Raw genomic sequence first — 16,493 nt, forward strand, 5'->3', positions numbered from 1 at the left:
TTAGATTCGTTTTGCTTAAGCTGCTAGCACTTTTAATCCACTTTTAAATCTTGCCTGTGCACACTCGCACTAGGTTATTGTTTACATGCACTGACTCCTCCAGGCATCCTTTTGGGGGTAGACACTTTTCCATACAAACTAAAAGATATTTATCATTTCCAAATGCTCAGATTAATCAAATGCAGACTAGAAGGTTTGCAGAAAGACACATGGAGCAGTTTAAAGGAAAAAAAAAATGTCCATATGACAGTCTGACACACACTAATAGGATAACAGGGGCCTTAGTTTACAGTGCAAAGTGGGAGGCCACATGAAAGAAAGATATTCTTTTGAGGGTATTAATCCATTTATGCGGTCGAGAGAATTACGGTATTTTTGCAAACTGGATGATTTCTGTGTAAAAGAGAGTTTGTGTTCCCAGCAACATCGTGACATGTGATATAATGTGAGGGAAGATCGAAGGTGCGGTGGTGTCTTGAGATATAAATGTGGAGCAGGGAGGGATGGGAGACTGGTTGGACTTGTTTCTGTGAATGATTGAATCCTCACTTCCAGAAAGTCCAGATGTTACCTCCAGTAGGATAACAGAAAAAACTACCGTCCCCGTTTTCATGACATTTGGTGGCAAGGGTGAAACATGACATTTCATTTTGGAGACACATTATTTTTCACTTTCGTTTACATGACGGCACTATCTATGGCGCACACCTAAACCTGTTGTAATTAAAGTGAAAGATCTGCCGTGACTAAACACGACAAAACATAACCGCCACCTCAGGACGAAGCAGTTACCTGATTTCTGTAGTAATGTAAAGCCTCAGCCGACACCAGAGTGTCTCTGTCACTTACAGTGAAACAGCAGCGACTACAATCTACTGGCAACCAAGCTCAGTTCACCGCTCACCAAAACAGTATGTAATCCTCCCCAAGGTCATGAGATATTCTCAGTTTCCTTCTTTCCCTTTGTACAAACATGTGATTTTACACATCCTTTGTCTTGTGAAATAAATTATATAATCGTATTTTTACTCGTATAAACGTTGCACCATAGAAACAAAACACCGTGGCGGATGACTGCGATGTCCGAGTGCCCTTGGACATCTCCAGACTTTTCCCTTGACGACGTCACAGTTTTTCAGACGTCTGGTTTTTGGAAAGAGTGTTAACTGTGACTATAACTGACCTTTGACCTTTACTCTCTAAACACGCAGCAATCGTGGAATTCATTCATTTTTTTTGCCACGCGTTCATCAAGCTGCTGCTGCACTTTAATTACCTGTGAAATTCAGTTCACATTAAGGTCCGCTTATCGTGCTTGCTCCACAGTTGGCCTTGAAATATCACCGAAAATCTGGTGCTATCCAGGCGGATTTCACGGACTGGGATGACGATTTTGTGTACTCAACTAGCAGTTTAGTGTCCGGCTTGCAGTCTATGCTGCAAAATAACGACACAAAGAAAGCCGGCTTTGGTTTGTGTGTGTTTTTTTGAGAGGGAGGCGGAGGCGGCCGGTGGTCGAGTGACATTGACAGTGAATAGAAGAGAGGCAGCAGTGACGAATCGGGGGAAATTCACGCTCACACACTTCCATATAACCATCTGACTTATTGAATACAGCCTAAATATCAACAAAACAAAACAGTTCTTGGATTTTTAATCCTGCTTTGTTGACGTCCGTGTTCTCTTAGCACGTCTCTCCTTCCCTGCCTTTTACCGGTGCACTGCCTACCTGAGTTTTACCTCCACCCTCTGTCAATAAGCGTGAAAACGGTGGCAGGAATGTGTCCCGCGGTGGAGCTGTAGTCGTGTTTTGCTTTCAGCCACTCCAGGCTGGAGCTGCTGTGTCACTAAATTTGCATACTTGTGGAGACAAATAAATCTCCCTGAACTGCTGTTATCAGTTTTCCACCATAGCTAGTTTCGCAGCTTCGCAGTAATATATCCATATGAACTTCCTGCAGTCTTGACTACAGACAACATGTGTGAACAGGAGAGAACAAGACAAAAAGGGGAAAAACATTGAATGAAACAATTACTGTATGTAATCATCCGTGTATGTAAAAGCCAGTTCCCACGCAACAGAGTCTGGTCGGTGTTGAAACCAGATTTCCTTGAACTAGACTCATATGAACTTACTTTGACTTCTGGCAACAACCATTGAATGGATACTTTTAATGACATTTTGATTGTAGTCAGGCTGAGGCGTATGTTCTGTGATTGCCGTATGCTTTCATAATCTTTATATCCCCACAAATTCAATACTCTTGAAACAGAGCCGAAGACGTCGCTGAGAAGTTTTTGTGTGACAGCATTTTGTTTTTAGAGATTATTTTTTGGCCTTTTATGCCTTTATTGATAGTACAGCTGAAGATAGACAGGAAGCAGAGAGAGGGGGAGTGACACGCAGTAAATTAGCCGTCAGATCCGGGATTAGAACCGGGACCAGCTGCAGCGAGGACTGTAGCCTCCACACACGGGGCGGCCGCTTAACCCACTACGCTACCGACCGCCCCACTTTGGCCACATTTTTATCAAGCTACTGCTGCAGTTTGTTTACCTGCGTTTGGAAATGAAAGGTGCCACATGGAGTTTTTTTCCGTTTGCGTTGTTTACTGCTGATCTCGCCGCTCCACGGTTATGTGGTTCGTGGATCAAACATGGTTTATTTCATGTACCAAACTATAACTTCGTGCTGCAATATGACACTACAAAGAAGCTTCCTTTTTGTTTGTGTTGTTGAGTCGTCGGTGGTCGAGTGACATAGACAGTGAGTGGCCGGGTGCTATCCTGGCAGATTTTATTGACTAGACTATGATATTCTTTCCCATAAAGTATGCGTCTGGCTTGCGAAATAGCGATTCAAAGAAGCTTCCTCTTTTTTTTTTATTTTTATTTTTTGATTAGGCTGAGGCATATGTTTTTGTGATTGCCATATGCTTCCATAATCTTCAAAATCTTTTCGATTGCACAGAGTAGACTTCACAGAGCTGTTTTGTCCGATTCGAATCAACAGCAACAAAGATGTCTGAATGTGTAAAAGACGAAGAAGAACATCTGGCCACGGGTTCATGGCGAATATTTAGCCCCATACAGTATGTAAAGTGTCATACCTGAACTCTTTCTGTTGTTATAGATGCACACAGACACAAATGCTGGCGTTCATTTCATTCAAGTTCAACAGTCTCCTCCGTCTGAGTCATCCTTTTTTCTTTCTCTTTGTTAACAAGCACACACACACACACACACATACACGCCGCCGTGAAAATACAGTCACCTCTTCTTGAGTCAGCCCTCTCCTGCTGTTGTTACATTAATGCACACACACACACACATAGAAATACAGAGCCTCTCTCTCTCTCTGTGCAGTTTCCACTGAAATTTCTGTCTGCCCTGCCCTCTAATCAAAGCCATATGTTCTCCAGGTCCCTCGCATGAAAAGTCTGTTCTGTTTGCAGCAGAAAGTTCCCAGTGTAACCAGCCTCTCGCTTTATTACTGGCAGACTGCGTTAGAAGCTGAAAGGTAACCTGCAAAGGATTGCAGGTTGATGTTTCATCCTGTTTGTCTCCATGGTAATTACTCCATATTCCTCCCCCGGTGTGTCCCAGGTAGTTGTTTCAGGATTAATTAGCTCTCCTGGTCCGATCAAACCTTTTATGAATCCAAGAGATGTTTCAGCCCGTTAGCCCCAGATCAGCCTGTACTCTCACAACGCCTCTTCCGATGAATCAACTTGTCAGTCTTTATTATAAAAAAACAACAGCATGCGGTCCAGGAGGCCGAAATTAGGCCGCTCAAACTTATTAATCTAATAAAAACCATGCCAGTTTGGCCTCATTATGTGACCATGACTAATATAAACATAACCAGCACTCTTGTTATGTGGCGACCCACCAGAAACTGGCATGTGACTCATTTTGGATCCCAACCCGAAAATATAATAATAATAATACGACTCCCTTCAAGTGGAGGATAATGCATGCTTTAAATTCTCCTAATAAGGGGGGATGCCATCCTGTGTATCTGGTTATGGATTAAGTACAGATTCCATCCAGCTCAAGTTTTCTGCCCTGAAATTTACAGGCCAGCAGATGGAAAGCAGTTTTCCATCAGTTCTTAACCACTTGAGCTGCCCAAAGCTGGCTCGGTTCGACCCTGCTGGGTTTGGGCCATTTCAAGCCCTTTGAGTTTGCTCAGACTTAAATACAGTTGGATCTATTAAGATGTTCCCATTGTAAAAATTCAAAGTTAAGAGGCTTATATAGTTTTATTAGATCTTTTATCTAATCTTTTGCTATTAGAAGTTTGCTGTGGATGGTTGACACCCATGTGTAACCAAGAGAAATGCACCTAATATTTGCTTTTAATGTCTGATGGTTATACCTCCTTTAAAGATTAGTGCATTAGCAGGGCTGCGGTGGTTCAGGGTTGGGTTGAAAAACCACTGACAAATTAAAAAACTGATGGTGTATCTGTGACGTCACCCGTAGGTTTCCAAAGAGCCATTTTGAAGATTTTTTTTTTTTTGGCCTTTTTATGCTTTTAATGATAGGACAGCTGAAGATAGACAGGAAGCAGAGAGAGGGGGAATGACACGCAGTGAATGGCCGTCCGATGCGGGATTCGAAACGGGGCCATCTGCAGTGAGGACTATAGCCTCCACACACGGGGCGGCCGCTTAACCCACTACACTACTTGAAACTCAAAATCTGTGGCGCTGGCCGCCACCATGTTCCACCTTCTGGCTAATCTAAAGATCGTCAATCTTCGGTGGACCTGAGGCAACTAAACAAATTAGCAGCCAAGACTGCTTTTTGTACCAGGCTGTAAACATGTTTATTTCTGCTGTGAAGTTGGACATTTGAACATGGGGACTTATGGAGACTGACTCGTTCTGTAGAAAGCCTCAAGTGGATGTTGGAGGTGCCATAGCACATACGATTCAGTTCACAGCCACATGCTTGTTTGAGAAGTGACACATGTTGTAATCATAAAGATTCACATGACTTCAGTTTTTATCAGTGGATCTTCTTATATTCTAAAACACATAAGATTTTTTTTTATTTTTTACATCATTCCAGATGCTCTCATCTCTCCCTTTATGAGGTCTTTGCACCGCACGGTACCATTCATCAGTTTCTTTTTAACTGCAACCAGTTTAAGGAATGCACATCTATTGTAGTCATATAATGTGCCTTTTCTTCTCTGACCACCCCCCTGTATTTTAAAAGAAAGGAGGGGGGGTTCTTTGCATGCTGAAGATTTGCTGTGCAGGATTTTGTGTTACTGGATCTTAGAGATGGCTCTGTACCACGTTTTGATTTCCATCACAGTTCCACAACATTGAGTGTCTACCTTAAACAAAACCTGCTTCACAGTCTTGTTTAGTGCGCACAAAGCTGTTCCATTCGTACTGTGGTTTGGAAACCTCATCATAAAAGATCAAAAAAGTACAGTCACTTTATTGATCTTCACTGTAACTCTCATATATAGTTTTATATATATTTATATATTCGCCAATGCAGCACTTTTGGCTGTTGGATCCAGACTGATAAAGTTTAATATTCGTTTAATATTCACTCTGCGGGATTGTTTTTTTCCCTTCTTTCTCCTTCTTTTGCCTACGAAAAGGAACACAGAGGTCAAAACATGTCCCGCGCGAAGAAAGATTTAAGCGCTTTCTTTCCTGATTCATCATTTTGGCGTCACCAAAGTCTTCGAAAGGATAATTCATCTGTGTTTCCACTGCAGTTGGGTGACATCAGTTGGAGTGTCACTCTATTGTACTCGCATGGCGTGCCTTTTTTTCTCCCCTGTGGCCCCTACACAAAAAAAGGGGGATTCCTTCTCTCCCTGACCTGATTATTATGCTGCTGGAAGGCTAAAGATCCAGTGCTGAGTCTTTAGTGTGAAGACGTATTTAGTATTTCAGAGGCCCCGGAGAATAAGCGGCAGCTCGCTTTGAGTCCAGCTCTCATTTAACACTTTTACACTTTTCCACATCGTGTACTATCTTTCCTCACCCGCTGGCTGTGAACTATCAAAGAAAGAATGGTTATTTCCAGTAATTCACGGCGACGCTTTCTATCTCGCTGATTGGGCTTTTTGCTCTCCCGAGCTCCTTTTGTGAAGTCGTTGGACCTGATCGCATACCAGGCCGTGAGTCATCGTTTGGATGAGTTGTGAAATAATCCCTCATGAATGAACATTAGAAAAAAAGTCTTTCATGTGCAAGCGAAGCCCCCCCCTCATCCCGTTAATGGGATAAACAATGATTTAGGACGGGAGTTCACGAACCGTTCCAGTCCTGAGACAAAACCTCATTAAAACAAATAGTTGTATGAGACAAAAAGTCTATTGCACACAAGGCGAGTTAGTGTTTAAATTCATTGTTTTTTTGTAAAAGTGGTCCAACAACAGTGGCCCATTTCGGAGCTGTGTCGGATCACTTTTGAAAAACCTTGAAGCTTGATCTACCGTTTGCTTAGAAAGTTCTTAAAGCTGTACAAATATTTTTATTCATTTTGGATGATGGTGATTGTTGCTACCGGTAACTGTCAGGCTAACCGGTTTGAAATTAAACAAAGGTTAAACAACAGAGCAAACAGAAAAGCAGAAAACTGATCAGGAATCAGTAAGCAAATCGATAAGGATAATGGTATTGGTATCAATAAAATTTCCTACTTATACATCCATTGAAATAAAGTGAGATGTACACCCACTTTGGGGTATCTGTCCTATTTGAATTCACTGCTTAGTGTGATTATATCGCTGCGTCTGTAGTCAGGAGTTTTGCCAGTCTACTTGCATGTCATCATGGCTGTGAAATGCCCTAAATCTCAGTAAAACTTGAGACTTCACGGACGCACGGACCTGGCTCCAGTGTGTGAATGTTAACAGTGCACCACGTTGGACTAACATGTCCCGTGTGTGAAAGCAAAATTAGTATTACATGGCGTGACTAAGAGGTTTTGCTCCAAAACAAATTAGACTGTACATCGTGTTTTCAGTTTGAGATGTATGGCGGGTTTGGAAATAACCTTTTAAGAGATAAATGAGGGAACAACTGACACGCACTCTAAAATACAAACAAATATACACAGTTCTGTTGTTAAGCATCTGATTCTGATTATATCCAGTTTCATCAGGACTGTCAGAAAGTGCTGAGGTCATCCTCTTCTGCTTTCATCGACATGTGTTACACTTTATTGCAGCACGGATAAGGTTGGACGTTACTGTGGAGAGTACCCAACAGTTCTCTCTTAAAGACAGACGGGCAGACAACCGTTCTACACTGGTGGTGAATATTACAAAATTGTATGATACGACTTTGTAATATTTTCCGTACATATTTCAGAGTGGTATTCTCATCAGACAGCAACACCTCAAATGTGTTTTTCTGTGCGTAATACCACTGTTATACACGTGTATTTGTTATGAATACATTAATTCTGATCAAAAACTACCGAGTCGACAACTTCGCTAACAGATAATATTACTGACTAGTCCAACAGCAAGAAGCCCAGCTCGGTGTCATGACAGCAGTAACACCGCTTTGCGTTTCAGAAACATCAGAAACGTTGACTGTGGACTGGTGCCGACTGGTTTAATCTCAAAGTCAGAGTCCCGATCTTCTGTGAGGTATGAAGCCGCGACCTAAACAGTGTCACGACCACGACGTCACAGACCCGTCTCTGGTGGGATCCAGTCCCAGATTTACTCTTGTCCTGCAGCCCTCTCCGTCAATGCCCTATTTAACCTCATCAATCCATAGAGGCACTTCCCCGGCTCCAGTTCTGGCACGACACCAGGTCGGCATTTCCCCCGTGCGTGGTGGAAAAGTTACACAATGATGCTTAATATAGAGAATCACCACTTTATTTATACCGACATAGATATACAGTATCATATTAAGGTCAGGAAACCATCCGCACATATTTCATAACAAAAAATAGCTACAGGCTTTATGTTGTAACTGACTCGTCAGATGACTGTCGAAGGTAAAACAACTTATGTCAACAAATTATGCACAAACTATAAAAACACACTCTGATTGGCTCCTGAACTTGCACACTATGTCTGTGGACGGCCCATCCCTCGTGTTAGCCTCCCTCACACACACATACACAGACACACAAACACACACACACTCTTTCACTCTGTCTGTCTGTTGACAGCAAGGCAGTGAGCGGGATTCCTGAATCACCTGGAAAACCTGGAGTGTTTTGGTTTACCAAACTTTTTTTTACAAGGCTTGTCGCTTACATGAATGTAAGTATTTTCAGTTATACTTTTTTTTTAATACCATTTGATATACTTTCTAGGAAAATAATACCGGTGTGAGCCGGATTATATTGAACATAATACATCAAGTGAAGTAGAAGCGATTCAGGGTTTTCTTGGTCAGTGCACTTCTCACTCTGTGTGACCTGGTTTCCCCGTGTTCGCTGTGTTTGTGTGTCTGCCTGTCTGGGTTTTTTTGGCCCGAGGCTGAGATTTAGCCTGGAAGGGCACGCTTTCCCAGCCCAGGGTCACAGTTCAGCTGATAACAAGAGGTTTATCATACCGTGCCACACCTTCAGAGTATATGGATTTTATTTCTCTGTGTTGACGGGCTGCTAGAGATTATGTTAAAGGAATGAACTGCAGAGATTTAATTATTCTTTGATTACCAGCAGTATTTAGACTTAATTTTAAGTCTAAACACAGTCATAAGGATAACCACTAAATGAACTGCTGCAGCACGTCTATATCAAACCTCACTCTGAGTCCTCACGCTTCCATTTTGAGCGACCGCAGTGTGGAAATGCTATCCTGTTACTAATTTCAGAGCGTTTTTAAATTAGCTTTGATGGCAAGCACAGCTGTCTATCATGCCCTCGGGCACATAGCTTCAGGATTTAAAGCTACAGTATGCAACTTCTCGTCTCGGGGGGTAATCAAAGTGTTACGCTGGTACCGCCCTCCTGACCTCCTTGTAATTGGACAGGTTCACGCCCTAACATGTGTCGTGTCAGTCCGTGTCCTCAAATGACATGAGCCTTGACAGCTTAACATCTGTACAACCACAACATCACCTGAAGCAGCAGCAGCAGCAGACGATGAACACAGATGGTTTCCAAATAGGAAATGTATGCTTTTCTGATTTTAATTAACTTTTTCTGCTGCACAATTAACTCTGCTGCGCTTTTATTTCGCACGGTTCACCCAAATTGTAGTAATTCACGCGTACTAAACTTAATTTGTTATTTCAGGCGACTGGGAATATACCATAGGCATGTGCACACAGGTTGACAGGAAGGTGGAGTATTATTATATTATAGTATTTGCTCTTAATTTCAATATAAACTAAAGTGGAAACAGTTTGAGTTGATGCCAAAAAACACACATCTAGCAGGAATGACGGGGCGCTGGTGCAGAGATATTCTCATGTTGACACTTTGGATCTGGTTGGACCTGTTCGTCGACTTCTTGACACATGCAGATGAGGATCTTCCTGTTATGGATCGGAGTGGGCTCTCTAACCGTAGTGAAGAACAGACTACTAAAAGAAATGTAATCCGACACGCCTGCTGATAACTCATTTGGAAATTTGTTGGAAATCCTAACCGCAGTTATTCAGAAAGATGAAATCTTAGAAAACCTCTTCAGTATCTCAGCCTGTTATTTCACAATGATCGCGTCTGTGTGATTCTGTTTGACAAATTGAACTCGACTGGGTCAAAAGTCTCTCAGTCTGTGGCCTGTGTAGCTCCAGGCAGAGGTGTGTTGTGCAACTGACACATTGAAATCCATTATTTACCTTGGAAGCTGTAGTAGCTGATATTCTTTGACATACTAAATGTTTTGGTATTATTATATTTCAATATATAAGGTAAACGTCGCTGACACCGTGCAGGGTAAATTAAATATTTTAACATGCCGTTGGTTTATTATAGGTTAATATTTTGGACATCCCATGATCACCAAACCTGACTTCCCAAATCCATTTAACGAAAGGCCACAAACTCAGTTTCCATCGGCTTTATTTTGCCGCGTCGGTGCTACAAAAAAAAAAAAAAAGTGGTAAAACCGTTTTCCATTCGATGCAAATTCAGGTTTTTCATTAGCTGCATCCTATTGATTATTAAAGCACATTTTGAATAAATACTTCATGTGACCACCTTCACTGGCGTCCTCCAAAACTTCCTTTTTTACTAGGACGTTTATTCGTTTCTGGGAAATTCAGAATCTTGGCACGTCTCCTATTTATTACTACAGGAGTGGCTAATCCTTTTAAAACTGTCTAAGCGCCCCCAGTAAAACAGTAACGATTGCCTGTGGTGTAGTGCTCGGAGTCAGTCGATTCATAGTGCAGTTGTCCTGGCATTGACCAATAAGAGCATCGATTAAATTCCCCCCATCATCATCGAAGGTTATCTTTTATGAGCTATCAATCATCAGTGAGCCTGAGATGCAAATATGAAGCTTAGATGTCACTGTTTTCTAATGAATGGAGCTCTTTCTCTCTCGGTTTCATCCCTCTGGCCGAAGTTCTGTCTGTGTGAATGTAGCACAGGGTCTTGAAAAGAGGCTGCAGACACCCGACAGACACCTTGATATATATGTGTGTGTGTGTGTGTGTGAACTCTTTCCTCCCTGTTTGTGTTCCCCGCCTGACACACACACACGCACACACACACACACACACACACAAAATGTGTAGCTGTCCTCCCTCTTTGGGTCGATCCCACATTCCGGCTGTGGCCCACGCATCTTGGCAGTGGATTTAAGTACTGCAGTCACTTTAATTATGAGGTTTCGGGCACTAGTTTTTTGGGGATTTATTCATCGCTGGCCACCGTGACAATACCAGAACCACACAATTAGTATGCGTGCATGTTGCGGGCGAGTGTGTCCGTTATTGATGTATTTCATGCAAGCAGGGTGCATAAGTCTCTGCCCAGCTCTGATTTATACATCTAGCAGAGTGCTGGACTGATATAGACAGAGTAAGTGAAGTGATTTTTTTTTTTTCTCTCCGAGATATTGGATTAGAGACAACATTTCCGATTTATTGTAGAGCTGTGCGATGAAAGCCAGCTACTGAAAACGGGACTGTTCGGCTGGCATCCTACCGAGTTTGCATAAATTGCTTCTTCTTAACAGTGTGTGCTTTCATTACAGAAGAAGGGTCTCGCGTTTCAAGTCGAGGCTGCTGGATAATATAAAAAATGGGAATCGTAAACCTTGGTGCCATTATAGTGAAAGTTTTAGTTGCACAGACGTCCGTGAGATCCACAACTTATTTGAATCTAAGGTTGTCTGAGTTGTTTGTTGTGCCTTTTGTGGGTTTATTCGTAGCAGTTAGAAAGAGAAGAGAAGCAGAAGGACATGCAACAAAAGTTCCCGGTTAAGTTATTAAGTTAATGCTCTGACGTGTTTTTTTTTTTTTTACATTCACATCACATCATAGAGAACCAACATTTAAACTGACATTTTAAGATATCGGTTGCATCGCTCTGAGCCAGCGCGCTTTTTCTTATTCTCCAGAAAATGTAGGTTTTTACGCAGGATCTAATTTTTAGACCGCACTGTGTTAACATGCCATGTGGTCTGACTGTTAATTATCGGTTCTTCGCTGGTGTGGTGACGATCGGACTTGAGGCTTTTCCCATGGAGTCGATCCAAGACACAACACTGTTGAAGAATTCGAGTCAACCTCTCGGCGGTGATAGTCCAAACACACACATTTATTTTAACTTCGCCGAGGACTAAAAAACATCCTGCACCTCGTACACCATCTCAGGAACTGGTGAGAAGTGTTCTGTGTGTGTAGTTTTATTCTTGAGTTTTTTTGAAGGGTTGGTTCCTTGCCGCTTAAATTCGGTATTTGTTTTTTCAGTTGTTTCGGTCACAATGGCTCACGCTCTGCGCAGTGATTTTAGTTGAATAGTTACAGATAAGAAAAGCTGATGTGATGAAAGAAGCGAGCGCGGAAGGAAATGAGAGAAAGTTGGAATCTTTTAATGTCGGCAAAATGTGTGTTTTTTTTTTTATGTTTCAATTACTCTGTCCTGAATGTTCTAGCTCTCACCTTATCCCCTTAATATGATTTAATGATGTGAGAGTTGAACATGTGTTTTATTATAAATTAAAGATCTTTTAAGATACCCTTGAAAACAAGGTAACAATGATTGATGTGTCTGTGTTCTGTCTTTCTCTCTCTCCCTTTGTCTTTCTCAGGGGCCTGCAAGCGGATAACTACGCCACAGATACATGTCAGGACCAGACAGAGCCAGCGCCCACAGGCACACTCATGGCCTTGTAAGCAGTGACTGCAAACCGTACTATCAAGGAAATTCCACGGTCCTCCAGGGTCACCTCCGTGGGTTCTCTATCTGGCGGTTTGTACAGCTGCACAAGCTGCTGTTTCCACAACACACGCACACAAAAACACACACAGAGCACACATTGTATGGACGTGTTGTCTTAGTCATTCAAGAGGTCGCTGGAAGCTGGAAGCTGTTGTTTTTTCCCCCCCTAGCACAGGCCCATGATCATGGTGGCTCACTAAGATTGAAAAAGAAGAAGAAGTTTGGGTCTGTTATGTAGCATGACCTGAAGTGGATCTCCCTCATCATCTAAGTAAGTATTTTGATGCAGATGATGGGTTATTAATGATTAATGCTGCACTTGTATCAATCAGCGAGAAGGGGAAGCTGCAAACAGAGAAATGTGCTCCACCCTCCTCCAGCTAAAACAGATTTTAATGAGTATCTGGTAGAGAAGCTCCATTCAGGGGAAAGTGGACTTTAGTCGTCTAGACCAGCTGAGTTGTAAACACGAGAAAGCTGTCACCTTGCACAATATATAGGTTTTGAAGTCTGCAAATTTCATTTCCTCTGCAAATTTCATTTCCTCCTGCTGCGCTTACGGAGCTACTAATTGTGAAGGAAGGACTTCAGATATATAAATTAAAGACCCGAGCCAGTCTGAAGATCATTTTAAATGCTGTTAGGTTTAGATTTCTCCTGCTTAACTCTCATCAATTATCCTCAAAGCTGCAGCGAAACAGAAGATAAATCAGCACGCCCCAGGGAGACGCGATGGCTACTGAAGAAAATCAGACACAGGTCGTGGCTGCAGTACTGGCTCGGCGCGCTTCGCCTCCATCCACTGGCAGCAGATCCAGCAGGGAAGCCAGACATGCAAATAACTGCCAGGAAGCACAGCGATACGCTGACCAATTGTGGCACTCAAAAGAGCGGAGCAGCCCGCCCCTCCTCTTTTACAGGAAGTTATCTTGTGACAGCGGGAAAGGCACAATTTTGGATGAGGAATACGACTGTTTGGATTGCGGCTCAAAGATCCTGAATGCAGAAGAGAAACTTTATCCGGAGCCGTCGGCTGGCAAGAGTATTGAAGGAATAGCTAACCCGGTTACTCCGATACCTGGGGAAAGTTCAGAAGGCTCTCCTTGCCAGCTGGACACCTCAGGAGAGGGTGTGGACACTGGCAGAAACAGAACTGGCAGCACCCGCTGCTCCTGCACCATGTCGAGCCTTTACGTGAGTCCAAACATCTACTGTTGCCATACACCCAGATCCAGCCCCGGCTCAGTTCACAGTCCTCGCCTTAGCTCCATCCCCTCTCAGCCAACCCGGCGACACGTCCGTCGCAGCAGCCTGCCTGTGTCCATGCTGGCTTTCCACAAGGTAATAGAGTCAGAAGTTGTACATGCATTTTGTATATGTTTAACTGCTACATCAGTGCTGTGTTATGTGCTTTTAAAATGCCTACGCAGAAACAATTTGCTGTGTTTTCTGCCTCTAGACATCAGCCTGCCTCTCATCTCGGTCCAGCCCATCCAGCGAACCGGGCTCTTTGGTGTCGTCCCCCTGTAACTCTCCCCTCCCCAACCACCGGCAGCATCACCAAAATGGACACATCCACAGGCACCACCTCAAAGATGGCTACTCGAGTTTGGAGAGGCTCAACCGAAGGCCCAGGCTTGACAAATTCTCCTTGGAGAAAATGTTCCTACGACGGGCATCGCTAGACACCATGACAACAACGCGGGGGCACGACGAGAGGTCGTCCTCGGGCGTTGCCAGATATTGCAGCGGGGGCAGCAGCAGCAGTGAAGAGGGCGATGGAGAGGGTCTCTCGGATAACACCGAGTTTATTAGGAACCGTAAAGAGCGGTCCACTGTTCTGGTGAGGCGTTTCTTCAAGAATAATCAAAAGGTATTTACATTTAAGAGTCACAAATGTGTCCAGTTGATATCTTCAACATGTTTGTGTTCATAATTCATACAACACTTCTATAAAATCAGACACGTTCAAATACATTCCCACTTTCCACAAGGTGACCAAGTCGGTGTGTACTGGAACCAGAGCGATTGTGAGGACGCTGCCGTCGGGACGAATCTCGGAGGAGGTCTGGGAGGTGGTTGTTTATCGCAGGATGTGGCGACCCAGCAAGAAGGACGTATGGCCAATCTTAACGCGCCGCGCGGGAGAAGAATTAAGAGTCTGCAGGGAGATACTACGTCTTGTCGGAGTTAAGCTACGGCAGGTAAGAGAGCGAATACACAGGCTCTCTCTGTGTATAGATTTAAACACAGCACTCAGGTGAGCTGTAAAAGTTGTCGTAAACATAGAGTCAGGGGAGCAGTCCAGTGGAGTTCTCAGGTCTTGCATAGTTTATCTTTCGCACCCAGGCTACTGTTAACACGCTCCTGTTAAGGGAGAACTGCACCAGTGCATCTCAGAAGGGATTTTCGAATAAGTCCGCAGTGTGAAACGGCACAATTAAACATGTTTTCCACAATCACCCTAAGCCAAGCGTTGTTACGGTTGCCGTTTTTACGAGTTTAGGAAACATGCTGCAGTGGGAACTATTCAATCTTTATGGTGTTCATGGCCTTACATGACTGATATTTCGCCTCGAGCTATAGTGTGCTCGTTCTGTAAAAGCTGAAGCATGATGTGGAATTTCCACAGATGATAATGCGTCTGGTTCATATGTGGTTTTTGCTTTTCTCTGCCACAAGAAGAAAAGTGTGATTTTTTTAATAGCTGCAATGGCACAAGGGTATTTATGACTCGATTGATTATTGGTTCAGTGGAGAAGAATTGTTCTTGGCTTTTACTCGCCCGTGTTTGGGTTGAAATGTTACGCCTGTTATGCATGAAAGACGAATAATTTGCCCGAGGAATATGTTAATAGACCAACACACACACACATCCCGAAAAACACATACACACAGGCTCTTTGTTCAGGGTAGGCCCCTGCTGCGGAAAAATGATTTATTCTCTGTTAGTTCTGCTCCCCATATTACTGACAGACTGAATGACTGAACCTTGTGTGTGTGTGTGTGTGTGTGTGTATGTATGTGTGTGTTTAAATGGACTGAGCAGAGTTGGCATCTGCATTAAAGTTACAGCCATGGAAATTGAGAGAGGATAAATGAGCAAGACAGAATGAGAAAAGTTTGAGAGAGATGTAGGACGAAGGAGGAAAAAAAATGGCTGTGAGAGAACCCGGGGACGTTGCTGTGTTATTATCCAGTTTCCAAGCAAAAGAAACTCCTGTAGGAGTTGTTCAACTTGAGCAGCCTTGGCAGCCACGATTTAACATGTCAATAGAAGGCATTATGTCTGTCTTGAGTTGTGCTTTTCAACGTGAGACGTTCAAACACAGTGAAAATCTTTTAAAGGACGAGGAATCGACAGCATCGCACAGGATGCTCTGCTGTTGTTTTTTGTTATCGTATCGTAGCCTTTTCCTGTAAAAACTCCAAACACACGGAAGCTGAAACCAGGTTCCTCGAAGATGCACGCAACCACAGAACCTGAAGTTTATTTTCATTTTAATGCAAAATATATTTCAGTTTTTCTTTTTGCTGCTTCTGTAGTGTAACAAACTGTATATTTATAGGCTAGTTATTGGATAGATATCAGATGTTCTGCAGGTCAACACTGCGTCACTGCATTCACTGCAGCAAACTGTCATTTCAACTGTGCCTGTGTCAGCCACCTACTGACTTTTGGCAGCGTAGAACACGTTGGGTTTATCTTAAAAGTTCACAGGAGAAAAAGGTGAGAATTGGACTTTCTTCACTTCTCTAAAGTAATTTAAATTCATATCAGGTCCCCACAGCTGTTGAAGGAGTTGGAGCTTTTTTTTTTTTGTAGTGCTGCATGACTGTACATTTTTTGTATGTATTACTTTTAAATGATGGGATTCTGACATCATGTGCACAGCTGTACTGTATATGTCTGTGCATAATGTATATAATGTATAGATATGTAATTGTGTGTTTTTTTTTCTTTTTGGGTTCATGCGTAGCCACAACAGAGCCAAGCACTGTCTAAAGTTTCTCACTCGTAACATACACACACACTCGGCAGTGTGGTTTCTGAGCTCGCCAAAGTGTTTTTATGAGTCCTTTGTGGTCGTAGAAATACGGGCCGAGTTAAGTCCAGGCAAGAGCTGCTTTAATAATGA

General features: G+C 43.0%; 1 protein-coding gene across 4 annotated transcripts in view; it reads left to right on the plus strand.

Moving 5' to 3' along the window:
• Window positions 1–16,493, plus strand: part of plce1 (phospholipase C, epsilon 1) — a 75,122-nt gene that overhangs the window by 463 nt on the left and 58,166 nt on the right. The window contains exons 2-6 of one of the 4 annotated variants that reach the window (XM_027289590.1): window positions 12,224–12,384; window positions 12,525–12,625; window positions 13,042–13,695; window positions 13,814–14,227; window positions 14,349–14,558. In XM_027289590.1, coding sequence (XP_027145391.1) covers window positions 13,087–13,695; window positions 13,814–14,227; window positions 14,349–14,558 — 1,233 coding nt within the window. In that variant the 5' untranslated portion in view covers window positions 12,224–12,384; window positions 12,525–12,625; window positions 13,042–13,086. Of the gene's footprint in view, window positions 1–8,170; window positions 8,270–12,223; window positions 12,626–13,041; window positions 13,696–13,813; window positions 14,228–14,348; window positions 14,559–16,493 lie in introns of those variants that run through there. The other 3 variants (XM_027289592.1, XM_027289591.1, XM_027289593.1) reach the window with 3 other exon arrangements.

Source organism: Larimichthys crocea, chromosome XVI (genome assembly GCF_000972845.2).
Source record: "Larimichthys crocea isolate SSNF chromosome XVI, L_crocea_2.0, whole genome shotgun sequence".
NCBI classification, from domain to species: Eukaryota; Metazoa; Chordata; class Actinopteri; family Sciaenidae; genus Larimichthys; species Larimichthys crocea.